This window comes from Schistocerca americana, chromosome 8 (genome assembly GCF_021461395.2).
Source record: "Schistocerca americana isolate TAMUIC-IGC-003095 chromosome 8, iqSchAmer2.1, whole genome shotgun sequence".
NCBI lineage: Eukaryota > Metazoa > Arthropoda > Insecta > Orthoptera > Acrididae > Schistocerca > Schistocerca americana.
Window position 1 is genome coordinate 389079777 of NC_060126.1, and position 27040 is coordinate 389106816.

The 27040-nt window shown below is 40.8% G+C and overlaps 1 protein-coding gene across 2 annotated transcripts in view; it reads left to right on the forward strand.

Annotated features, from left to right (window-relative positions):
* The window catches only part of LOC124544782 (protein MMS22-like), a 145796-nt gene extending 119395 nt beyond the window's left edge, over positions 1-26401 (forward strand). The window contains exons 16-19 of one of the 2 annotated variants that reach the window (XM_047123464.1): positions 7013-7423; positions 8406-8605; positions 9362-9553; positions 26168-26401. In XM_047123464.1, coding sequence (XP_046979420.1) covers positions 7013-7423; positions 8406-8605; positions 9362-9553; positions 26168-26225 — 861 coding nt within the window. In that variant the 3' untranslated portion in view covers positions 26226-26401. The remainder of the gene's footprint in view (positions 1-7012; positions 7424-8405; positions 8606-9361; positions 9554-26167) is intronic. The other variant, XM_047123465.1, reaches the window with a different exon arrangement.
* The last annotated feature ends 639 nt before the right edge of the window (positions 26402-27040 follow it).

Below are 27040 nucleotides of genomic sequence, written 5' to 3' on the forward strand. Positions count from 1 at the left end.
ACATATTTAAAGACCACTTTAAATATGTCTGCTTGTGTCTGTATGTGTGGATGGATATGTGCGTGTGTGCGAGTGTATACCTGTCCTTTTTTCCCCCTAAGGTAAGTCTTTCCGCTCCCGGGACTGGAATAACTCCTTACCCTCTCCCTTAAAACCCACTTCCTTTCGTCTTCCCCTCTCCTTCCCTCTTTCCTGATGAGGCAACAGTTTGTTGCGAAAGCTTGAATTTTGTGTGTATGTTTGTGTTTGTTTGTGTGTCTATCGACCTGCCAGCGCTTTCGTTCGGTAAGTCACCTCATCTTTGTTTTTATATATAATTCTGTATACATTTACACTCACCAATTTACGATGTCAATGGCACAATTCCATCCAGTTCTCCTTCACTGTCATCGGAATTGGTGCCAAAAACGTTGTCTTCATTGTCATCGTCATCAAGATGTAACCTCCCCCTCACTTGTCGACCTTAATGACAGTGAAAAATTAAACCGCGTGTACTGAATGGAAATTTGGGAAAAGCAATCGTCACCGAAGTTAATCTGTCGGTAAAGAGGGAGGAAAGGGTTACATCTAAATGAAAGGAAAAATGCAAATGAAACTGGTGGAAATTAATTTTGAAAAAGGGTAAAGTTAATAAAGAAAGTAAATGTGCGGTCGTTACGTTAACAATTAACTAGCGGTAATTAGATATTTGAGATTTGGGGAAATTATGGTCGCCAGTCCTGTGGACAATTACTATAGTAACTGAAAAAGAAAGGTTATTGCACATATAATCAGCACTAAAAGCGTGGCAACTGAAGGTTGACACGTGTAGTGTGAAAACTGAAAGTTTATCAGAAATAATAAATTTTGCTACACTCTGACTTAATTTAGCAAAAGAATTAATAAAACCGGAAAATTGAAAGTTAATTTAGTGACTGAAATTAATAGTGAGCTTTGTTTCTGAAGCACATCGAAATTCAGTAAAATACGGTTAGTCTTGGGCTACCTCAACAATCATTTCAAAAGCTACTCGAATCTATGCAATTTAGAAATAAGAGATTTAGCTTTCTGAACTATTAACAATAGTAAAATTTAGTACGTACCAAGCCGAGCTTCAGTCACAGGTAAGCTAAAATATGGTAACAAAACTCGCACTCTTAATTTGTGCTTGCGTAATTTAAATACTGTAGCCAGCTGTGAATACCTTAACTGAACTTTGAAATTAAAGCAGTGGAATCGAATGATGCTGGCGTTTGAATTTCAACAATTGGTACTGCAATTGGGACAATGAGCAACAAAGGTTCATGCTACGTTGCTGTCATTTAGTTATGAAAATGGATCAGTTTGAAAAGCTGAGGTCTGCCATACAGTTCTAAAACTTTACGTGCTTCCAGTCTTCCTTGTTGCTTGATTGAAGGTTTGAAGCCGTCGATCGAGGAGGTGGCGACAGTCACTCATTGTCGGCCGTCGCTGTTGCAGAAGCTGGATGTTGGCGCGCCTTCTTCTCGACACGGTCACCAGGCGAAACGGGCTCTTGATGTGCGCCAGCTAATGCTTCCCGTCCGCGACACCGTGTCAGAAACTATCATAGCAAGTCGTGCGCAATTACATGCTGCCCAACCCCGAAAGCGCGGCAACTCGCGGGAGCGTCGCACAACACACCTGCTCCACTGCACCACCCCAGCCAAACTCCCCTCCCCTCTGCTCTGCGCGCGCTCCATGCGGCAGGCGCTCCATGCGGCAGAGTTAACACTACCAAAGATCCTAAACACTTTGGTTCTCCACACGACCTATCGATGTATTCGTTCGATAGCATAGTTTTCCCTAGGCCAGACCCAGCGTATAAATACAAATAACATTCACAAAACAAACCAATTATACATCGACATAAATTCATATATATACAAATAATAAAACAATTACAATATACAAAGACACAGAAATGTTATATCTTCAGGTAACAAAATAAGGAAAAAAAATTGCAGTGCAATAGATGAAAATAGGAGGATATGCATTTCCGGCGTTACAAAGAGAAATCATTAATTGTTCATTTTTATTTATAATGCCATCTATTGTCTGTGCTTCTCTTATTAGTTTAGCAGCATGGGTTACTTTTTTCCTCCATGATGCAGCATCTACAGTAGCAAGACCTTCACGTAGCAGTCTTTCCACTTCTGTTATAGTAAAAGTCTTGTTGTAACTTGCAATGTACACCTTAACTTCACTCCAAACCAATTCAATTGGATTAAAATGACAGTGATAAGGCGGTAGCCTAATTACCATGTGACCCTGTTCACTTGCAATTTCATCTACAACGTATTTAGGCGTCACAGGCTTATTTTGTTTCATGAGCGAGTATAACAGTAGCTTTGTCATGCTCATGTCCGCAGTAATGTCTCTCGCCTGCAACCACAGCACCATAGTTTCTTTACGGTCACTAGTGGTGGGAGTTTTATCTAAAATCACGGAATGTTTCGGTGCATTGTCCATCACAAAAACTGTCAGAACACTAAACTGGAGCAACAAATTTTTAAACCACTGTAGAAACCATAGGTGGTCCATATCCTCATGAAAGTCACTTTTTTTTTTTTTTTTTTTTTTTAAAACTAAAAGTCCTCCAGGCACAAAGCCGTTTGAAGATCCAGCATGGGCCACAATTAAACGGGATCCTCTTCCTGTTGGCTGATGACCATTGCTATTCGGAGTCTCGTCTGTCCAGCATTTCTCAAATGATTCTCCAGCATGACCCAGGTTTTGTCTAACCATATGATTGAGTGTATGTCCTTTCCTACAATTTTGTGTAAGAAAATGGTACAAGCTGCAATGACATGAGCTTTTTCTAGTAACAGTTTTTGTCCATCTAACTTTTTAAAACAGAACCCCATACTTTTTAATATCATCTTAAGTGACATTTTCCCCCCTGAGAAAAGTTCACTTTCTTTTAAAGAAATTAGCAACTTCGCTATTGTGGGATATTCTTTCCTTTTATAGTATCCGTATATGTGCCGACAAATTGCATCGGATTGGAAAGAAGCAATATCTGTAACAGACGAGGCTGCTTTTCTTTCTTGCTCGGAGTACTGAAAAACTCACTGTTTCTTCCACATGGGCTTTCTTCTACACTGTTTACTTCACTGTCTTGTAAGTCTTGAAGTAGCACCCCTTTCCTTATAACTTTCTGTTCACTGAGTCCTAGAGTTTTCAAGGTACGCTCTAAAACTTTATCAGCAGGAATTGACGCTTGCCCATGAACAGAAACAAATTCTTTTTCTTGCTTGTAAAACTCACGCTTCCTCCGCAGCAATTCCAAAGCCTGACTATTTAATGGCACTCCACGGTGCAACGGATTGTCGCTTGGTGAACGACATCTTTTTAGTGACATTATTTAACAAACAAAAACTGTAGTCGAGGCAGTAACACAACACAACGGCAGGCGTTTGCACACTAACATACAAAGTTTACATGGAAGCCGGCAATATGGTAGCGTCGACCCCGGAACCGGCTTTTGTTCGGTGCTGTTATTGGTTCAGAAGATGCGGCGCCTCCCATTCTTCACTTGTTTGTTATTTATACTACCAACTCTACGGCGCTTGGGGAGTGACCTTGAAGTGACATGTTTCAGCGACCCGGGTATAATAGTTCTGAAAGCAAGGGTATGTCATCATTTTTACTTTTAATTTTGTCTGTCAGTAGCACTAAACATTTCACCTCCTGCAGGCAAGTAGTGTGTCTCACAAGTATTAGTTTTATCTTTTGAATTTTCCTTTGATACATTACTATCAGCTGTGCTGTTCCAGTTTACTGATGTGTCCCACTCTATGGAATTGGATATTTAACATAACAGCCAATGATGACTGTGCTTTCTGTTCTCTCCATTAACATACAGTTCCATAATTTTGAAAGAAAGCATACCTGAATTTAAATTGCTATGCTGTAGTGCACTTGCACAATTATTTGAACCGCTTGGCTTCATTGCTGCCACTTGGTACCACAGTGGCTAATTCCTTAGTATAAGAGTGATGTTGCATTGCTGTTTTGATCCGTGTCAATGATGATGAAGATGTTGAAAGAATGTGGAATGAAGTAAAGGAAATTATTCAGATGGTCAAGGGAGACAGAAATGTAATTACGATGAGTAGCGGGAATTTGGTGGTAGGAAGAAGAAGAGAAAGAAATAGTTGGAGAATGTGGACTGGGGGAAGGAATGAAAGAGGAAACCACCTGGTTAAATTTTACACAGGGCATAATTTAATCATCGCTAATGCCAAAATTGTGAAAGAAAGTTGTTTACATGGAAGAGACCTGGAGACACAGGGAGATTTCAAATAGATTAGATAATACCAAGACAGAGATTTCAAGACCAGATTTTAATCTGCAGAACATTTTCAGGGGCAGATATGGATTCACAATTTATTAGTTATCAACTGCACATTACAACTGAAGAATTTGCAAAATGTAGGAAATTTAAGAACATGGGACCTAGATAAATTGAAAATACCAGATGATGATGATGATGATGATGAGAGATAAGAGGGAACATTAGACAGTGATCGACTGAAACAGGCGTAAGAAACTTAATATAACATGAATAGGTAACCTAGAGAAATGATTAGGAAAGGCAGCAGAGAATCAAATATGCAAAATGACAAAGCCCAGTAGAAGTCCTTGTATAACACATAAAAAATTGAATCTAACCAGAGAAAGGAGAAATACAAAAATACAGCAGATAAAGCAGACAAAGAGGAATATAAGCGGATAAAAATGAGGTGAGAGGAAGTGCAAAATGACAATGCAAAAGTGGCTGGAAGAGAAATCTAAGGATATAAAAGCATGCATATCTACAGGAAAGGTAGATGCCAACTATAGGAAGATTAAAGATACCTTTGGAGAAAAGTGAAGCAGATGTATGAATACCAAGAGCTCAAATCGCAAGCCAGCACTAAGCAAAGAAGAGAAAGCTGGAAGGTGGGAGGAATATGTAAAAGGGCTATACAAGGGAGATGAACTTAAAAATAATGCTAGACAAAGGGAAGAGGAAGCAGGTGAATATAAGTTGGAAGATACAATTCTGTGAGAAGAATTTGACTTAGCACTGAAAGACCTAAGTTGAAACAGTGCTCCTGAAGTAGATCACATCCTGTCAGAATTATTGAGGTCCTTGGGAGAGCCAGCCACAACAAAACTATTCCACACGGTGTGCGAGAAATAATGTGATAGGTGAAGTACCCTCACATTTCAAAACGAATCTAATTCCAATTCCAAAGGAGGCAGATGCTAAAAGATATGAATATTACCATATCATAAGTTCAGAGAATGTTGACTGGAATACACTCTATGAAATTCTGAAGGTTGCAGGAATAAAATGCAGGGACTGTTTACAACTTCTACAAAAACCAAACAGCAGGTATAAGGGTTTAAGAGCATGAAAAGGAAGCAGCGGTTGAGAAGGGGGTGAGACAGGGTTGTAGCCGATCACCAATGTTATTCGATCTGTAGGTTGAGTAAGCTGTGAAGAAAATCAAGGAGAAATTTTGAAATGAAACTAAAGTTCAGGAAGTCAAACAATGGAAATTTGAGGTAGGAATATCAACAATGTAGGAAAAGATAGATTGCTACTTACCGTAAAGAAGACACGTCAAGTTGTAGACAGACATGATTAAAAGACACTCACAAGTAGCTTTCGGCCACAGTCTTCGTTAGTGAATAGACACACACACACACACACACACACACACACACACACACACACGCACACCTCACACCAACTCCAGCATCTGGGGCCAGAACACTTTTGGAATTCTGGTGCAAGATGCTGGAGTGGTGGTCGTATGAGTGTGAGGTGTGTGTGCTTTTGTGTGTGTGTGTGTGTGTGTGTGTGTGTGTGTGTGTGTGTGTGTCTTTACTAATGAAAACTGTGGCCAAAAGCTACATTTAATGTCTTTTAATTGTGCCCGTCTGCAACTTGATGTGCCTCCTTTATGGTAAATACCACTCTATCTTTTCCTACATCGTTAAAGTTGAGGAAGAATAAATAAAAACTTTGTGGTTTTCTGATAATTGTAATTCTGTCAGAGACAGGTAAGGAGTTAGAAGAGCAGTTGAATGGAATTGGTAGTGTCTTGAAAAGAGATTATAAGGTGAACATCAACAAAAGTAAAATAAGGGTAATGGAATGTAGTCGAATTAAATCATGGGCTGCAGAAGGAATTAAATTAGGAAATGAGCCACTAAAAGTAGTAAATGAATTTTGCCATTTGGGCAGTACAATAACTGATATATCAAATACAGACTGGCTAGCATAAAAAGTATTTTTGTGAAAGGAGAATTTGTTTACATTTAATGTAAATTTAAGTGTTAGGAAGTCTATTCCAAACGTATTTGTTTGGAGTGTGATCTATGGAAGTGAAACAAGGACTTATTAGCAGTTCAGAAAAGAAGTTTTTGAACTGTGGCACTACAAAAGAGTGCTGAAGATTTGATGAGCAAATAACTAATGAGGAGGTACTGAATTGACTTAGGTAAAAACGAAATTTATGATACAACTTGACTAAAAGAATGGACGTAAGTTTTTGGGATAAAAATTGTAGAGGGGGACCAAAGGATGAATAATGAATACAGTAAGAAGGTTCAAATTGATGTAGTTATTCGAAGAGGCTTGTATCAAACTAGTCTTTGGACTCAAGACCACAACAGCAATTATAGCAACACACAAATGTTTATTTTAGCAAAATCAGTCTTATTTCCATTCAGTAAACACTTTTGTCTACCATCCAATGGTATCAAATGTAGATGTGTTTTGTACTGCAGTTTCTACCATAGACACAGTAAGTGATGCCTACAATATAACAGTAAGCCAAACACATTAAAGGAAAAGTACATAATTAATACATTGCTATTCCAGTTATCAAAATCAAAACCTGTCCCATTACGTGTTATTCTTGACATTTGATATGTTTTCTTCAGTTCTGTTCATGTTATGTGTTACAACATATTTTTTTAATTCTTACAATATTTTAACTTCTTTTTTTTCCAGTCAACACCCAATTGCCTCCTACCTATGCTAGTCTCCCATCTGCTGCTCCCTCATGCAGTATACAGACCAGAGTCACAGCTGCATCCAAATGTAGCTAATGCTTTGCGGCGTACAATTGCTGCATTTGTAAGAGGCATAGCTCGTTTGTACCAGAATGGTGATCCTTATGTGAACCGCACTCTGAGAGATATAGTGTTACTGTATGTTCCACGACTGGCACCCCCAGTTTCAGCATCTTCTGGAGGTGTTTTTGCCAGAGTAACAAGTGCTGCACAGATGCAGCATCCACTATTGGGTTGCTTTGTTGAAGACAGCATTATGGGTAAGGAAGCAGAAGTTATTTTGGACCTGGTGGCTGAAGTCCATCTCAAAGTCAGAGGAGCCACTCCCACAAGTCAGCATGCACAAGTGGTGTGTATTTTTTTCCACGATACTGTTAATTACATAAGTAGTTACTCTAATTATTATTTTTACCTCATTAGTATTATTCACAACTCTTTGTTTCAGAAAATGAAATAAATTACAGCAAGTTTTTCAAATTACCGCACACATTCTGTGTGTTCTGGTGATCCCATCAAACAGGAAGCCTTCAGAGTTGTGGAATGATTCATGGTGTACATATATAAAAAAAAGAGGCGGGGGGGGGGGGGGGGCGAATCACAGCAATAAAAATTGTATAATGCATTAACTGTAAACTATCATAACTCTGATAAATTTGTTCATACTTATATCAGCTAAATTTAATAAAGAAAATGGGAAAGACAGCTGCTGCCTCCTGACTTGGCAGTGTGATACTTACTTGATTACAACAGTATCTTTCAAAGAGAATACTTGCCTACATCAGTAAATTTTGAGTCCTATTGACAGTACATTATTGCTTTCAGTGCAGCTTTACAATAAACACCGTTACTTTCCGTGAAGCCACCAGAATTTTTCAATCCTTAGTTGTAAATATTCAAATAGCTTGTGGGACGAGTGGCAACTTTTTAATTCTCATTTTTCCTGGTTGTGAGCCAAATTTCTTGCTTTACATAAGACAAGAGCATGTTGAATGCTCCTGCACTGGTCTGTCCAGCTCCACTTTCAGCCACAGACAAGAAAGCAAAGTCTCTTTGTAAATGGTGTCTTATACAATGATTACATTAACTGCATTTAAACTGAAGCTGATTTTTACTGCTGGAAACAAAAACCTCTTAAGGACTAAATATATAGGGAACTGACTATAAGGATTCAGAGAGTCTTACAGAGGTTCCTGCAAGCTGTACAGTCATTTTCTTTACACAGTACTTGTACTGCTGGCTTCTGCTCACCTTTGTTCCTGAATCTTACAATATTGTAGTTCTTATTTCAGTACTCTTGTCATGTATTTTAATCTATATTTTTTGTCTGTTAGGCTCTATCTCTTGTCATGGACCTGCTTCAAACAAAGAACTTGAGCGATACAGTCCTTCACCTAGTTATCAGCCGGACCCTTACAAATCTTCTGGAAATTGCAATGTTTGTGGAGGAGAAAAATCCTTGTAAGAAACAAGCTGCAGATATTATACGAGTGATTGTCACATCAGCTGTATTCCAGAATACATCTGAGTTACAGTAAGTGTGAAGAAATAGTCAGAGCCATATTGCTTGCTGTTTTGTGAAATAATTGTAAATTATGAATTGTGTAGCTGAATGTTCATATTTAACAGAGTGCACTGGTTTTAAAATAAATTTTTATGAAAAATAGTTTGGAAGTAATTCAAAAACATTTTCTTCACATAATGAGACGAATGCCGTGAAGTAAGAAGAGAGTTTAGTAATAACAACTCTTTTTTTGTCTGTTAAGGTCACACAAAATACATTTTCATGTACGTACTGTATAGGACTTACTCTCTGAACACAATGTTCCTGATCTCTCTCTCTCTTTCTCTGTCCAGATTTCTGAAGATCTCTTGAAAAGTTTTTTTCTCCTTGTTTCTATTTCAGTTACTCTAACTGCACTGATACAATTATATACTGTTAAAAAACAAAAATGTAATTCAGTTTTCCTGACTAAGTGTATGTAATAACACTATTAAAGGCTCATTCAGTTCGTTTTGCTTGATACCACAGATTTCAACTACTCCGTATTCTTATCAGTCACACAGCTTTCTTCCATTGCAGATACCTTGTCTCAGACACTACAATCTTTTTAAACTATGACATAAAAAGTTTGTAAAACACATCATGTTTAGTGAGTTAGCATATTAGCTACTATGTATAGGATACACTTTCCTCCAGAACAAGTGATTCATTAGTGTTACATTAAACATTATAGTAATTTCAAAATAATGGAATTTATTAAAGTTTCTGTGCTTTTATCTCTTCCAGATCACAGTTTGTTGCAATTGTGGCACGAATTTGTCAGCACCACTTAGCCTTCAATACCCAGCCTTTCACACGCCTCATGATAACATTGAGCAGTGTGTCACCAGTAATAGTTACCAATTGTCTTCCACATATCAAAGAGGCAGTTACACATGTGGAAAGGCTGCGTGGCGTCGGTTATGATGCTGGTCTCAGGTAAGCCAAACTTTTATGTACTCTTTTATAAGCTGAGTTTCTGAGTAGGCAATATATCTCTGTGGTAGGGTTACATTTACTAAGTAGAGTAATACAATTAACAATTTCATTATGAAGTGATCAGCACCTAGCCATTTTTCACTGATAAATTGTTTAAGATATTCGTGATGATCTACTGGTGATTTATTTCCACCGAACCTAAATAACTCAACAATATGGCTTATACTACGGAAAAAAAAACCACCATATCAATATAATTTTGACGTTGCGCCACAGAGGCGTGCACAGCCCACCAGGATAAACAGTGATGTTTTGGTAGTCAAACCCACATGAGAAACAACCAGCCAGGAACCTCTGTCTATACTGAAAATCATTGTTTCCCAATTTTCATTCATATTTTGAATGGTATAAATCATATTTTGATCTGGTTTATAACTTTATTAATTTTTATTGGCATTTTTAGATATTTTATAAAAATGTCAAAACAAATATTTATTTTTTATGGGTTCAGATTGAGATGTAAGAGTTTTAGAAAATTGGAGACAAATAATAATAGATAGAACAAATCTATTTACTATGTTGTTGTTGTGGTCTTCAGTTCAGAGACTGGTTTGATGCAGCTCTCCATGCTACTCTATTCTGTGCAAGCTGCTTCATCTCAAAGCGCCTACTGCAACCTACATCTTTCTGTATCTGCTTAGTGTATTCATCTCTTGGTCCCTCTCTACAATTTTTACCCACAGCACTTCCCTCCAATACTAAATTGGTGATTCTTTGATGCCTCAGAGTGTGTCCTACCAACCGATCCCTTCTTCTAGTCAAGTTGTGCCACAAAATCCTCTTCTCCCCAATTCTATTCAATACCTCCTCATTAGTTACATGATCTACCCATCTGATCTTCAACATTCTTCTGTAGCTAAACTATTTATCATCCATGTTTGACTTCCATACATAACTACATTCTATACAAATACTTTCAGAAAAGACTTCCTGACACTTAAATCTATTCTCAATGTCAACAAACTTCTCTTCTTCATAAACGCTTTCCTTGCCATTGCCAGCTAGTCTACATTTTATTTCCTCTCTGCTTCGACTATTTATTTTTGCTCCCCAAATAGCAAAACTCCTTTACTACTTTAAGTGTCTCATTTCCTAATCCAATTCCCTCAGCATTAGTTTGTCTACATTCCATTATCCTCATTTTCCTTTTGTTGATGTTCATCTTATGTCTCTCTCTTTCAAGACACTGTCCATTCCATTCAGCTGCTCTTCCAGGTCCTTTGCGGTCTCTGACAGAAATACAATGTCATCGGCGAAAGTCGAAGTTTTTATTTTTTCTCCATGGATTATAATTCCTACTCCGAATTTTTCTTTTGTTTCCTTTACTGTTTGCTCAATATACAGATTGAATAACATTGGGGATAGGCTACAACCCTGTCTCACTCCCTTCCCAACCATTGCTTCCCTTTCATGCCCTTCGACTCTTATAACTGCTATCTGGTTTCAGTACAAATTGTAAATAGCCTTTTGCTCCCTGTATTTTACCTCTGCCACCTTCAGAATTTGGAAGAGAGTATTCCAATCAACATTGTCAAAGCTTTCTCTAAGTCTGCAAATGCTAGAAATGCGGGTTTGCTTTTCCTTAATCTATTTTCCAAGGTAAGTCATAGGGTCAGTATTGCCTCACATGTTCCAACATTACTACAGAATCCAAACTGATCTTCCCCGAGGTCAGCTTCTACCACTTTTTCCATTCGTCTGTAAAGAATTCATATTAGTATTTTGCAGCTGTGACTTATTAAACTGATAGTTCGGTAATTTTCACACCCGTCAACACCTGCTTTTTTGGGATTGGAATAATTATATTCTTCTTGAAGTCTGAGGGTATTGCGGCTGTCTCACACATATTGCTCACCAGATGGTAGAGTTTTGTCAGGGCTGGCTCTCCCAAGGCTATCAGTAGTTCTAATGGAATGTTGTTTTTTTGCTATCCTGAAGTTTCAATAATAAAAAATAACACACATCTGATATCCCTAAAATAGGGAGAAAGACAAAACCTTGGTTGTTCTGGACACTGATGGGAAAAAAAAGTCCACTCTTTTGTTCTTGCTGTCCATGCAGTTTATACACCACCTACAATGCGGTCTTCCACCTTAAGCGTTTTTCATCTGCTCTGGAAGGTGAATCTGCATGGTTGGTCTGTTTGCTGCAGGGTGTTCTTGTTGCCATCTCACTGTCTTGTAGCAAATGGGTTTATGGGTGAGCAGCATTTGATCACTTTTCATGTATTTATTGTGCTGAGCAATCGTGTTTGGTTTCTCAATGGAGAATCCACGGCAAGTTCTAGTGTCCACCATTGTGCCTCCGAATTCACTGGACGAAATGAGAAACTGGCTCTCATATTTTTTTCCCAATTTTATCACAACAATTTCTTGAGGATTACCCTTCTTATTGGAGTGAAGAGTACCAGTGCAAAAGCATTTTTGCAAGTAATTTATTGGTGAAGCAAACACTATTATGATAGTTGTCCATAAGAAAACTGTTTTAATCTGTGTGATTTTCCATACCACTTTTGAAGCGTGATCCTTCCCTCCTACTATAGGGTCCTCAGCACCACTGCATAAGTGGAGTTTATTTGCAAACTCACTAAGAGCAGCTAACACACATACAGTTTCATCCTAAATTTGTGGCACTTCCTCTGTATGTATTAGTGACACTTCAGCCTTCCCCTCCAACTGACCAATTGAAAGGTTTTTATTTCTTTGATAGTGGTTTCTTTCCAAAAAGTTATATCGCCAAGGTCATTTTCACTGTCAAAAAAACACTTCCAGGGCAAAATCATATGTCTCTTCCACTATTAGTTGCAAGAAGTTTTGAGTAAATAACCAGAAGAAAAATTATATTGGTGTAGTAGGAGAGGGAATTTCCAAAAGTCCTGGAGAACCAGTAAAAGGTATTGCCTCCATATTATCTGATGGTTCCTCACTCCACTTGTCTTCAGAAAGAAAAATGGGAGACATGGGGTGCTGATCGGGTTGAGGGATTGTGTTGGTTTCTGAAGCTGCATTGCTGGGCCCTGCCATAGCTACAACAGATGTAGCATGTGGTACTTCTGTAGCACAGGGTACATCTGTAGCACCGGGTGTTCATCTTGAAAGTTAGCAGACTTCTCTTCATCCTCATCCAAACTCGATTCATCTGACAAAAATTCTAACTCGCTGTCCATCCGTCTTCCACATTCTAAGTGGCTAAGGTATTTGTCTACAGTGTAGGTTTTTCTCTTTCTACTTCCAAATGGCTTGATGAATGGACTCTTTGACATCTAAAAAACACAAAAGAAGGAAAACATTAAATTTTGTCCCCGGAAAATATTAGTTATAGAATAATTAGTATACAGTTATTATTTAGTTGCAGAGGAAAGAGGAATCGCATTAGTGGACATTTGTCAGCTAATGGGAGAAATAATGGTTTTATTAATTTTTGTTCAGATGATAGACCATGCCCAAAGAACACATTTATTTTCTGTTGGAAAACACCCATAAAAATGAAAAGATGGACACGAAATGACAAAAACAGACAATAACGTAGCCAGAGACATTTTGACACCCCCTCCCCCCCTTTTCCCCAATTTCATTGAAAGATCCAGGATATCTCTGAGAAAAGTCTTGGATATGTCTGTAAGAAATTGATTTTATGAAATAAATTAAATAGTAACTTCCCTTGGAGAACAAACAGAAAAATATCCAAATGCTGGAGTAATAAAGATGAATATTCGATGAGCTGGATCAGTTCACTTCACACTGCAACTCACAGACGAACCAGCCTAAATGACAGCGAAAGGTCTACTGAGGTCCTGGCCAGTATGTCCCTTTTAATGTGCAGGTTGGGCCAAGCGTAGAAACCTTGGCATCATTAGGAGTCAGTGACACCATACAGGCATGCACTGTCCAGTAGGCCAGGAAAGCCTCAAACCTCAGTGGTGTGAGCTGTCTTGAACATGTTAATATTTGAATCCACTGACACGTTCCACACCGAATAACCCCCTCTGCGGGTCCGGGGATTAGAATAGGCCCGAGGTATTCCTGCCTGTCGTAAGAGGCGACTAAAAGGAGTCCTACCCCCTCAAGGGGGTCGTTAGCGCCTGCGTCCGGAGACGGACGGTTCCACGACCTCTATTTGCGGTCATTTTGCTTTTTCACTTCTCGTTTCTTCCTTCCTTTGGTTGGTTCCTTTCTTTGCTCTTTTCCACCTCACTGTCTTCCTTACTCTTTCCCGTGTCTTCTTCTCCTTGCCTTCTCATTGCCTTCCTCTCCTTGCCTTCTCTTTGCCTTCTTCTCCTTGCCTTCTCATTGCCTTCTTCTCCTTGCCTTCTCATTACCTTCTTCTCCTTGCCTTCTCATTACCTTCTTCTCCTTGCCTTCTCTGGTCTCCGCCTCGGCGTTTGAGACAGTCTGTCCTCTCTCTCCCTCTCTCTCTTCTTTTTCCTCTTCTTCCTTCCTCCCTGTGCGTGCCTGAAGGCCGACCCACGCGTTCGCACGCGTAGCCGGTGACGGGGTAACGCGTAATTCCCCGCCCTGGGTAGACATGTAAGGCACGCGCGTACCCCCTGGTAAAGGCCAGGCCCGGGGAGGGGTGATTGCCTGAGCTGATACCTTCTGACCATGCCAATTGGTCCCTCCGTCTGTTTCTCGGGAGGTGTGACCTGAGGTGTAAACATTCACCTAAGGCGGGAGTGCCTTCTGAGACGGTCCCCACAAGGAAGGAGCGCACCATCGGAGACGCTGGCAATCATGGGGGATTCCTCCGCAATGGATTTCACTCCATCTGTCTTGACTTCTGCCCAAAAACGGAAACGTGACCAGCCACCAGTGACAAAAGTACTACCGCCTGCCCCACAGTTCCTCGTCGTTTCTCGATCTGAGGACGGAAAGGATTTTTCCTCTGTCAACCCTTTCGTAATCCAGAAGGGTGTAGATGCCATAGCCGGATCTGTCAAATCTTGTACCAGGTTGCGTAACGGTACCTTATTACTAGAAACTGAGAGCGCCTTTCAGGCACAAAAACTGCTTCGGGCCACACTCCTGTACACGTTCCCTGTGCGGGTGGAGGCTCACCAAACTTTGAATTCGTCTCGTGGTGTGGTCTATACTAGCTCCCTCGACGGATTGACTGACGAGGAGATTCAATCATTCCTCGCTGAGCAGGGCGTGACGGCTGTCCATAGGGTCATGAAAAAGGTCAACAATGACCTTGTACCGACCCGGACACTTTTCTTGACCTTCGATAGTGTTCAGCTGCCATCGCGCATCAAGGCGGGCTACGAGGTTATTTCTGTTCGCCCCTATGTCCCGACACCTACGCGCTGCTACCAGTGTCAGCGTTTCAATCACACTCGACAGTCTTGTTCCAATGCGGCTAAATGTGTCACTTGTGGCAGGGATGCCCATGAGGGTGACTGTCCACCCCCGTCTCCTCGTTGTGTGAACTGTCAGGGTGACCGTGCCGCATCCTCCCACGACTGTCCTGTCTATAAGGAAGAACGCTGTATCCAAGAAATTCGGGTCAAAGAGAAAGTGTCCACCTCGGCTGCTCGCAAGCTATTGGCTAGTAGGAAGCCCACGCTGCTCCCAGCGGGGAAATACAGTACTGTCCTCGCCTCTCCTCGGACTACCAGGGATGTGGCAACCCAGACATGCGATCTGACCTTCAGCACCACGGTCGTCCGTTCGGTCAGTGCTAAGATCGCCCGGTCGACGTCTCCTCTTCCTCCCGTCACCCCTCAGACACAAGCACCTTCATCAGCTTCTGCCAAGACGAAGACCCAGAAGTCAGATGCATGGGCCTTCAAGAAGGAACCGTCCCGTGCAGACTTCCTACGTACCTCGACCTCCCAGCCTTCGACCGGTACTTCCACCAAACATCCTTCCAAGAAGGCTCATAGGAAGCACAGTTCTCCTTCTCCGCCACGGCGCATTTCTTCTCCTGCGCCACCCAGCGGTTGCCGCCCCAGGCCGTCATCCGTTTCGCCTGGCCGCACCGCTGGTAGCCGAACATCTGGCCGTTCACTGGCGGAGGAAGCTCCCCCTCCCGGCCATCTTCCCAAGATGGCCGATGAACCTGTAGACCCAATGGACGATGACTGTCCGCCTACTGATAGCGGCGGCAGTGCTCGCTCGAAGCCAGGCCCTCAGCGGCCTTCGAGGTGACCCCTTCTTTCATCTTCCTTTTCTTCTTACGATGGCACTTATTCACTGGAATATTCGCAGCATTCGCTCCAACCGAGAGGACTTGAAGTTGCTGCTCCGCTTGCACCGTCCGCTCGTCGTAGCCCTCCAGGAAACGAAGCTACGCCCATGCGATCAAATTGCCTTGGCACACTACACCTCTGTGCGTTTTGACCTATCCCCTGTGGTAGGTATCCCAGCTCATGGAGGGGTTATGTTACTAGTCCGGGATGATATTTACTACGATTCCATCACGTTGCACACCAGCCTGCAGGCAGTTGCCATCCGCATTACTCTCCCCACTTTTACATTTTACATTTGTACCGTTTACACTCCATCGTCATCTGCCATTACCAGGGCAGACATGATGCAACTTATTGCTCAGCTACCTGCACCATTTTTGTTAACTGGAGACTTCAATGCCCACCATCCCCTTTGGGGCTCTCCAGCATCCTGCCCGAGGGGCTCCCTGTTAGCAGACCTTTTCAACCAGCTCAATCTTGTCTGCCTCAATACTGGCGCCCCTACTTTTCTTTCGGACACATCTCACACCTATTCCCATTTAGACCTCTCTATATGTACTCCCCAACTTGCACGCCGGTTTGAGTGGCATGCACTTTCTGATACATATTCGAGCGACCACTTCCCGTGTGTTATCCATCTCCTGCAGCATACCCCCTCTCCGTGCTCCTCTAGTTTGACCATCTCCAAGGCAGACTGGGGGCTCTTCTCTTCCAGGGCGACCTTTCAGGATCAAACCTTCACAAGCTGCGATCGTCAGGTCGCACACCTCACGGAAGTCATTCTCGCTGCTGCTGAATATTCCATCCCTCACCCTACTTCTTCTCCACGTCGCGCACCGGTCCCCTGGTGGACTGCAGCATGTAGAGACGCTTTACGTGCTCGTCGACGTGCTTTACGCACCTTTAAACGCCACCCTACAGTGGCGAATTGTATCAATTATAAACGATTACGTGCTCAGTGTCGTCGTATTATTAAAGAAAGCAAGAAAGCCAGCTGGGCTGCTTTCACAAGCACCTTCAACAGTTTTACTCCTTCTTCTGTTGTCTGGGGTAGCCTGCGCCGGCTATCTGGCACTAAGGTCCACTCACCAGTTTCTGGCTTGACGGTCGCGAATGACGTCCTTGTGGCCCCTGAGGATGTCTCCAATGCCTTCGGCCGCTTTTTCGCCAAGGTTTCGAGCTCTGCTCATTACCACTCTGCCTTCCTCCCCCGCAAACAGACAGAGGAGGCTAGGCCACCTAACTTCCGCTCCTCGAATCGTGAAAGTTATAATGCCCCATTCACCATGCGGGAACTCGAAAACGCACTTGGCCGATCACGGTCCTCCACTCCAGGGCCTGATTCTATTCATATTGAGATGCTGAAGAACCTTTCTCCTGCGGGTAAAGGTTTTCTTCTTCGTACTTACAATCGCATCTGGATTGAGGGACATGTTCCCGCATGCTGGCGCGAGTCTATTGTTGTCCCGATTCCTAAGCCGGGGAAGGACAAGCACTTGCCTTCCAGTTATCGACCCATCTCGCTTACCAGCTGTGTCTGTAAAGTGATGGAGCGAATGGTTAACTCTCGATTGGTTTGGCTGCTCGAGTCTCGATGCCTACTTACCAATGTACAATGTGGATTTCGTAGGCGCCACTCTGCTGTTGACCATCTGGTTACCTTGTCGACCTTCATTATGAATAACTTCTTGCGGAAGCGCCCGACCGCGGCTGTGTTCTTTGATTTGGCGAAGGCTTACGATACCTGTTGGAGGGCGGGCATTCTCCGCACCATGCAGACATGGGGCCTTCGCGGTCGCCTCCCTCTTTTTATTCGTTCTTTTTTAATGGATCGACGGTTCAGGGTACGTGTGGGTTCTGTCCTGTCAGACACCTTTCGCCAGGAGAATGGGGTGCCACAGGGCTCAGTTTTGAGCGTCGCTCTCTTCGCCATCGCGATCAATCCAATAATGGATTGCCTCCCAGCTGATGTGGAGTGTCGCCAATGGCTTCCGTTTTTCTGCCGAGAAGACGGTCTGTATTAACTTCTGGCGCTACAAAGAGTTTCTCCCACCGTCCTTACGACTCGGTCCCGTTGCCGTCCCAATCGTGGAGACAACAAAATTTTTAGGTCTTACATTTGACAGGAAACTTAGCTGGTCTCCACATGTGTCATATTTGGCTGCCCGTTGTACCCGTTCTTTAAATGTCCTCCGTGTTCTCAGTGGTATGTCGTGGGGAGCGGATCGAACCGTCCTGCTTCGTCTATATCGGTCGATCATCCGCTCCAAGCTGGATTATGGGAGCTTCGTATACTCCTCTGCACGGCCATCCATCTTACGCCGCCTCAACTCCATACATCATCGGGGTTTACGACTTGCGATCGGAGCGTTTTATACTAGTCCCGTAGAGAGTCTTCATGCTGACGCTGGCGAATTGCCACTCACCTACCGGCGCGATATACTGCTTTGTCGGTATGCCTGTCGGCTACTGTCAATACCCGACCACCCGTCTTATCGCTCCTTTTTTGACGACTCTCTCGACCGTCAATACGGGTTGTATGTCTCTGCCCTGCTACCCCCTGGAGTTCGCTTTCGTCGCCTCCTTCAACACCTTAATTTTTCACTCCCTGCAACCTTTCCAGTCGGCGAGAGCCACACACCACCTTGGCTCCAGGCTCAGGTCCGCGTTCACCTTGACCTCAGCTCGCTCCCAAAAGAGGTTACCCCCGGTTCAGTCTACCACTCCCGTTTTGTTGAACTTCGTTCAAAGTTCATCAATATGACCTTCATTTATACAGATGGCTCAAAAACCAATGACGGGGTGGGGTGTTCTTTTATTGTCGGGGCACAAAGTTTCAAATACCGGCTCCATGGCCATTGTTCGGTCTTCACGGCTGAGCTCTTCGCCCTCTACCAGGCTGTTCTTTACATCTGCCGCCACCGACATTCTGCTTGTGTCATCTGCTCCGATTCCCTGAGCGCCATCCAGAGCCTCAGTGATCTGTATCCGGTTCACCCTTTCGTGCACCGGATCCAACGCTCTCTTCAGCAGCTGGTGGACGTCGGTTCTCCGGTTAGCTTTATGTGGGTCCCTGGCCATGTCGGTATCCCTGGGAACGAAGCTGCAGATGCCGCAGCCAAGGCTGCGGTCCTCCAGCCTCGGACAGCTTCTTGTTGTGTCCCTTCATCAGACTGTAGCAGGGTCATTTGTCGGCGCATTTTATCGCTGTGGCATGCCGATTGGGCTGCACTTACAGACAACAAGCTTCGGGCCTTGAAACCTCTTCCCGCGGCTTGGACGTCCTCCTCCCGCCCTTCTCGGCGGGAGGAGGTCGTTTTGGCCCGGTTACGCATTGGACACTGCCGGTTCAGCCATCGCCATCTGCTGACGGCTGCGCCGGCGCCGTTCTGCCCATGTGGGCAATTGCTGACGGTCCGCCACATTTTAATGTCCTGTCCGGATTTTAACACACTACGTCTAGATCTTAACCTGCCATGTACTTTAGATGCCATTTTAGCGGATGACCCACGAGCAGCTGCTCGTGTTCTTCGTTTTATCAATTTGACAAACCTCTCTAAGGACATTTGATGATGCTGTTTTTTAATCCTATGCCTGTCAGTCTGTCTTTTATCATGTTTTCCCTTTTAGTTGTTGTTTTAAACTTGTGCCTCGCGGTGCATTCTTAACGTAGTCAGGGCGCTAATGACCATTGAAGTTGTGTGCCCTAAAACCACATATTGTAACTGTTTCTTAAACATGTACCCCCTGCACTTGGATTCCAGTTTTTCTCTAAAAGAAAATAGGTTGTAATTAAATAATAGTAAGAATTGGATGAATAACACACTGAAGTAAAGTAACTTGTGCCGGGAAGGGAAACCACTACCTATTTCAGAAAGCAAATTGGAAACCCAATTAGTGCAAGTATTGTAAAATCCTATAGTCTCTCATGAAAAAAAGCATGTATGGTAGTGCACAAAAAATAAACAGTTCATAATAAAAGTGAAAAAAAGTTGGAAGGCAGGCAAATGAAGCACAGAAATTACTAGCCACCAATTTCAGTGTTTACTTCCTGACATTGGCAGCCAACATTGAAACCATCAAGAAATATTGAGAAAATAAAGAACTGTCTGTAAGTGAATAAGATTAACACTGTGAACACCACTGACAGATATTAATTTTAATAATAGGGCGATATCAAAAATCATTGTCACTAAAAGCCAGTAATTTTTCTGCCTGTAAGGCGGTGTTTCTAGCAGAGTATTGCTTTCAGATTGTCAAACTACCTGCAAGCTGTCATTAACAGTCAATGATTCAAGATATGTTTCCTAAGTAATTTAAACTATCTGGCCTTCTAGAATAGTGGAAATTAGTAGATCACATCTAATTGCAGACATATTTTGCTTCTCTCAGTTCCTTCACACATTTTTGAGAAAGTTTTCTACCGATTGTTCACAGCATAACTGTTAACTGCCTTTAAGTTCGCCTTTAACAGGTGGGGGGGAGGGGGGGGGGGGATGGGAACAATATGTGACCTCATAAATGATGTCCTGCTAGAGCTAAACAACCAAACTCATTCTGCTTCCATGTTTTGTGGTCTTAAACAAGACCTTCCATTGTTTGAACCAGTACTAAATCTTTTTAAGTTCCCTTTTTGCGTGAATAGGCATACATTTATAACAGAAATCAGAGGTTGGCATTGATTACCTGTAACAGAGAAATATTAATCCAAACTCAATGTGGGGAACATAAACATGGAGTCCCATATGGTTTAGTATCCCATGATCTCATGTTCCTGACCCACATAAAAGACTTTCCAGTGACTTTTAAGTGATATTAGTGTATTGACCAAGGGCCTAATCTCAATCATGTTACACTCAGTGCACATGAATGAACAGGCCTGCAAATGGTTCACTTCGAACAGCTTAAGCCTTAATCTCACAAACATAAAAAAAGTTCACATCATTTATTTCACAAATATAGTTATGACAAAATATTCTCAAAAGAATTTGTTCTACAAAGGGCTGTCCTCTACTTTTTTTTCTATATTTTGAACTCAATTTCAACTTTTTTTGTATTTACATGGACCTTGTGAAATTTTACACACAATGTTTTGTTTAATGCAGATATCACAAACCATGGCCCATATGCAGCTTATCATTGACCTGATGGCACCCTCAACACCACCACTTGTTGTAAATATTTTTCATTCTCAATGAAAAATATTTACAACAAGTGGTGGTGTTCAGGGTGCCATCAAGTCAATGATAAGCTGCATATGGGCCATGATTTATGATATCTGCATTAAACATTGAGAATGAAAAATATTTACAACAACAAGTGGTGGTGTTCAGGGTGCCGTCAGGTCAGTGATAAGCTGCATATGGGCCACGGTTTGTGATATCTGCATTAAACAAAACATTGTGTGTAAAATTTCACAAGGTCCATGTAAATAAAAAAGTTGAAATTGAGTTCAAAATATAGAAGAAAAACTAATCAAGAAGCTCATTTGATCACATTTGTGGCTAAGAAGTCTCTGTCAGAGTCTACTGGCTTATTTTTCATACTTTTGCTCCATGTTGTCTTGCAGACATATGTTCAGGAGCAATTCAGCCAAAGTAAATTAAGAATTTATTCAGCCAACATGAACAGTAAAAATACAGTGTTCAGTGAATAAATATGTTGCAGAGACATCTACAAAGATCTTGGAATTGATCTCAGTAGCATTTGTTTATAATAAAATAAGTCCTATTTTTAATTGTGACTGACACAACCGAGGTTCAGCAGGGGGGGACAATATTATCTGTCGTTTCTTCATATAGGGCTTAGAGTGGGGTTCTGTATTGTGGTGAGGTGATCATCGACAGTCTCTACAAGATTAAGAATTAACGATTCCTGTTAGCTGCATCACCAGGATTATGCTAATTGTAAGTGGCCTCTATTCCTACAAGACTGTTTTATTATAAATAACAGTGTGATCTCATTTGGGTATAAAATTAGCAGTAGGATAAAAACATCAGCTATTTAATGTAATTGTACACTGTAATCTTACCCTTCCACCATCACTATTAAAATTCTCTGTCTTTGCACAAATTTTGAAAGCTCCGAGAGGCGTAAGATATACAAAAGAAAAAGTTTTTACTTATCTTCATTATCTCATTGTTGTTGTTGGCTCTAATTCTTGTTTTGTCTAGGGTACTTTCTTGAGGCTGTAATTTTATAACGTTCTGGGTTTCTGAAGACGAGATAACCGATGAAGATTTGCCTGTTGCTATGAATATCTTTTTATTTTATCCCATTCTTCTAAATCACACCAACTTTACAATTTTCACTTTGTTCATGCCAGAAATTACATTATTGAGACAATCAAAAAACACGTCTGCTCCCATCAGAGGCATGCCCACTACTACTAACATTCTGCTGTACTGACAATATTCCAAAGAGTTTACAAAGCAAAAGAGTTTACACGCTTCCTTTACCAAAGAAGAATCTTCGCTAAAATATATCATTATTTTGTAAATCAGTCCAGAAATAAATTTAATAATTAGCATTAAATTGTGCCATTAGTAATATGAATTTTAAGTATACCAGAAATTTCGTAATTTCAAATATTTTTAAAAGAGGAGTAATTTTAACTGTACATACAGAGTACTAACAAATTAATTTCTTTTTACATATTATAGCCCGAAACATAACATATTGTATACAAAATCATATGAATTCTTTCAGTGAAACGGTTGAGATAATTTTAACCTATACAAGAATTGATAATATACATGGTATTGGTTATTTCTATATAAAAAAAAAGCGTAATGCTAGAGGAGGGTGACCCAATTTAACACCCTTGAAGTTTTTTCAAAAGCAGCAACCTATTAAGACACAGAATAAAAGACCGGAAATATTGCTGATCTTATGAACAATTATGTCAAAGGAATTGTCATTACAACATATCCTTCAGTCCTGCAGCCTTCTTGGCCTCAGTCTTTGCTACCCCCTGTCCCTTACCCACCTTCACCACACACACACACACACACACACACACACACACACACACCTCCATTTCATTGTGTATCACATCACAACTCCCTAACTTGCAGTGGGGCAACCTCATCGGTGCCACATTCCTGTCCCTTGCTGTCAGCCTCCCTTTCCCCTGCTGCCCAGCTGCTCCTCCCCACCTCTCTTTTTTTATCTTATCTGTGGCATCTATCAGAACCCCCCACCCCACTTGAGCTCCACGCCAGCAAAATGTAGTTGCTCAGGACGATAAGTGTGTGTGATGTGCTCTAGGAAAGGAGTTATCTTAAACCTTAATAATGTTTTCAGTCTTGTTCCAATAGTTGTTGACTGCTAAGTGCCTCAGCTAGAGTGAGTAGTCACCTTTACTCTCTCCACTATTTATAACTAGAGGCACCTGTTTTTGCAAAGCGTGAAATCGTAAAATTTTCATGAAATTTTACACATTTTGCTGAAAACTCAAAACTATTTACTTTTAAGGCAAATTGCGAAATAATTGACTAAACTTCGCAAAATCTCGTCATTTGAACTTAACTGCAGAAATTCGATTGGAGTTATGGTAATACAATCCGGATATCAATTGTGTACCATTTCGATATATATATAATATATCAAGTATTCCAAAGACATTCTACAATGTTCTGGCGGTGTATTCAGTATTGCGTATTGGAAATCGTGTATCGCCGGTGCATTGAGTGTGGTAGTTTGTGTTTTGTTTTCGTGCTACAGATGATTAATATGGTAGTGACCGTTTTCGACCGAGAAAAGGAATTTTCGTCAGAAGGATTTTTTGTTTTAGACAAAAGTAGGAAGGTACTTACGTGCAAATACTGTAATGTGTGTGTTGAGTGGCAGAGGAAGGACACGTGCTTGAAACACATTAATAACAGTTCTTCCATAAGAAGAACAAGGAGAAGGTGCTAACAACTACTGGTATAAAAAGACAAGCTACGCACACGGAAATCACTGCAGCGGCAAAACGAGCGAAAAATGGTAAAGAAGAATTCATTTTATTGACTACTCGAGCTTTCATTGAGGCTAACATTCTGATGGAAAAAGTTGATCATCCGAAGCTGAGAGAATGGATGAACAAATACATACCAGGTTTGTGTAATAATGTACCGTCTGCTAATCGCAGCAAAAATTAGGTTATCTCGATAGCCAAAAATTTTTGTTGGTCGGAATAGGCCTACATTAAAAATAATTTTTCCTCGAGCACCCTTTTAAAAAAGTCTTATAATTGGGTAATGAGGTAATTTAATTCGTTACGTAGTACTCTAATAGCAGTTCTATTGACATTTTTAAGGTGCTGGAGACTTACCCTCAGCTGGAAGACTACGGGAAGGTTACATACCTCGAATCATCAAAGAAGCAGAGGAGAGATTAAAAGGAGCCGTGAAAGACAAAAGAGTTTCAATTCTTTGTGATGGAACGACAGACAGAAAAGGGCAGTGTGTGTTCGTGGTTCTGATAAAAGTACTTAGTTGTGGCGATGGTGCAGTTCAGAAATTATTTGTCGGGAAAGTGAAAGTTATTGCAAATGTAAATGTCACAGAATGTGTGCAAGCAATTATGAGTGTAATACCGAAACTTGAAATTCAGTACAGAAATGTAGTTTCTATAACTTCAGATTCAGCCCGTTATATGGGCAAGTGTATAAATGCAGTTAGGGTTTTAGTTTCAGAATGGTTAGTACACACACAATGCTGGGCTCATAAATTAAATTTGGTTGGCAATGTGTGGGCTGTGGAACTTTGTGATTTGAACCATTGTGTTTTGCAGACAAAACACATCTTCCTTAATACCCGAAAGAGATAGCATGCGTACATTAAGTTCTTAGCTCAGAAATATGTAGGTGTATCCACAAAAGCTAAACTTTTCCCTATTCCTGTCATCACCAGGTGGAACTCGTGGTTTGAAAGTGTCGAGTACTTGGAGAATATCTCTGTGATATAGTAGAATTTGTTGAAACTGTTGAAGATGAGAGTGTAGCTGTCAATTATTTTAAAGCTTTGACTTCTGCTGAAGGAAAAAAAAAAAAAAATCAACGCCTAGCTATTTTTCTTGTTGAGCACTGCTCAGAATGTTGCAATTTGCTGCTGACGTTAGAAGGCTTCAAGATACTGTTAATTCATCTTCTGCAGTCTAAGCTTGGTGACCTTGCAAAGAGCTTTAAGTTACTAGAGGATGCAAATTTATTTATTTATTTTCCGAAACAATCTCAGAAAAACTTCTTAAACTGCCAGAGCATATGCAAGTACAGTTAACATCACTCTTCCAGTCTGTAGGTAGAGCAAGTCTTACAAAACTGAACCACTTGATGGAGTGTGGTACAGGAAAAATTGTCATTTCTTGTATAGGTAAATTGTTTGATCCGAGAAACATAATAAAAGGCAATTTAGACAGTGCTGGAATCTCTCAGCTGATAAAAAAGAAATCCCATTCTACAAGAAGTTCCAACATCAGAATTTCTTGTACCATACATATTGTTTAGGGATTTAGTAGCTAGTTCTTGTAGAGAAGGTAAAGATGTTGATGTGATTGGTATTCTTCTTTCCCTGAAAGCAGAGTAATGACTTTTTGTGGAAGCTGCAGTGAAGGCTTTGTGGATCCCAGTCAGTAATGTTGATGAGTGAGAGATCATTTTATAGATATTGCAATATAATGTCTGACAGTAAACAGCTCTAACTCCCAGTAATATGGAAGTCATGGTATCCTTGTCTTTCTCATACTGACTTGTGTATTGTGTACATAGACTGGGAAAGGATAAATGTTTTCCAGGCTTTCATGATTTGGTATTTGTGTTTTAATAAGATTTATAATTTTTATGCTTCTACAATTCATGTAAAATAAAAGATTTTTCACTCCAAATGTGCCATACATGTATTTCCTTTACCTTTTACTGCTGTAAAGTGGAAATAAAATTTAGCGAAATTATTGACGAAATGGAAAAAAAACTAGTGAGAAATATATCGAAATAAGTTTTTAAAAATGACGAAATCAGGCAAAAATTTTCACCACAAACAGGTGCCTCTATTTATAACCCATCCATGGCTTCCTAGTACTGTTAGCTCAAGTAAAAATGGATACCTTGTTTTAGCTTAGCTGTAGTTAATTATAAATATGGTTCCTAACAGCTGCTTCAGTTTCTTAATGTGAGCCTTATTTAATCCTATGTCCTTGGAGATTTTCCTCTATTATGGAATTCATGAAACTAAATGAACGAGTAAACAAAAGCTGGCCAAAGCCTGAGTGCCAGTGGCCATACTGATAACCAGGCCTGAACTAAACTGTGCTGGCGTACCAGTCGTTTTAACTGAACGTATTTAAGTTTCATTTTAATAAAAATTTTGTGTTAATTTTTTATTCAGGAGAAGTTTAGAGAAGATAGAAGAAGCCGCAGCTTCCTCAAGTCATGGGACCATGTAATGGGCCACATTGCTGCATCAGCATTAGTATCTTCACTTGCATCATTCTGCCAATTTACATGATGTATAAAACTTAGCTTTTTGTACATGTTTATTTATTTATTGTTGAAAAGCAATGTTACAACGATCTTAGCGTGGTTTATAGTTTTATATGTGTATATTTGTAAAAAAAAAAAAATAATAATAATAACCTCTTGTATCTCCTGCTTTGTGAAAAATATATATGAAAAAAATTGTGATGAATTAGAAATGATCTCTCAGTAAAATATTGAATTGTTCTGAAATGTAATGTTTAGCAAATTGAAAGGAATAGGTAAGTGATCTTCTGGACATCCAACATCCAAAAATAGAGAATAGTTCTACAGCCAAGGCATAATCCAAAACAGTACAAGCTTTTGTCATGAGTGCATTTGTTTCCCAAAGTCTGTTGCTTTCACATAGCTAAAAATGCCAATATTACATGAAGGACTACACCACTACTAAAACATTCACAGAGAAGTGATCAGTTGGTACCTTTCTCATAGCTGAGTTGTTATAAGCCTCAGCATACGACAGACATTAAATATAGTGTAAAAAATAATAACTGTTTACAACATACCACAGTGGTGGAGGTGGTCAAGGTGAAGAATTTGATATGGAACACATCTTGCAGCGTGTTACACCAGGAGATAACCTCAAATTGGTCTACAGAAGCCACTTAAGCTAGAGCACATGCACAATCGAGATTTTCAATATCCTCTCGCTCTTTTATGCCAAGGGTTTAGTCAGCTATTACATTAACATTATAAATTTAAACTCTTCTGTGACAATAATGAA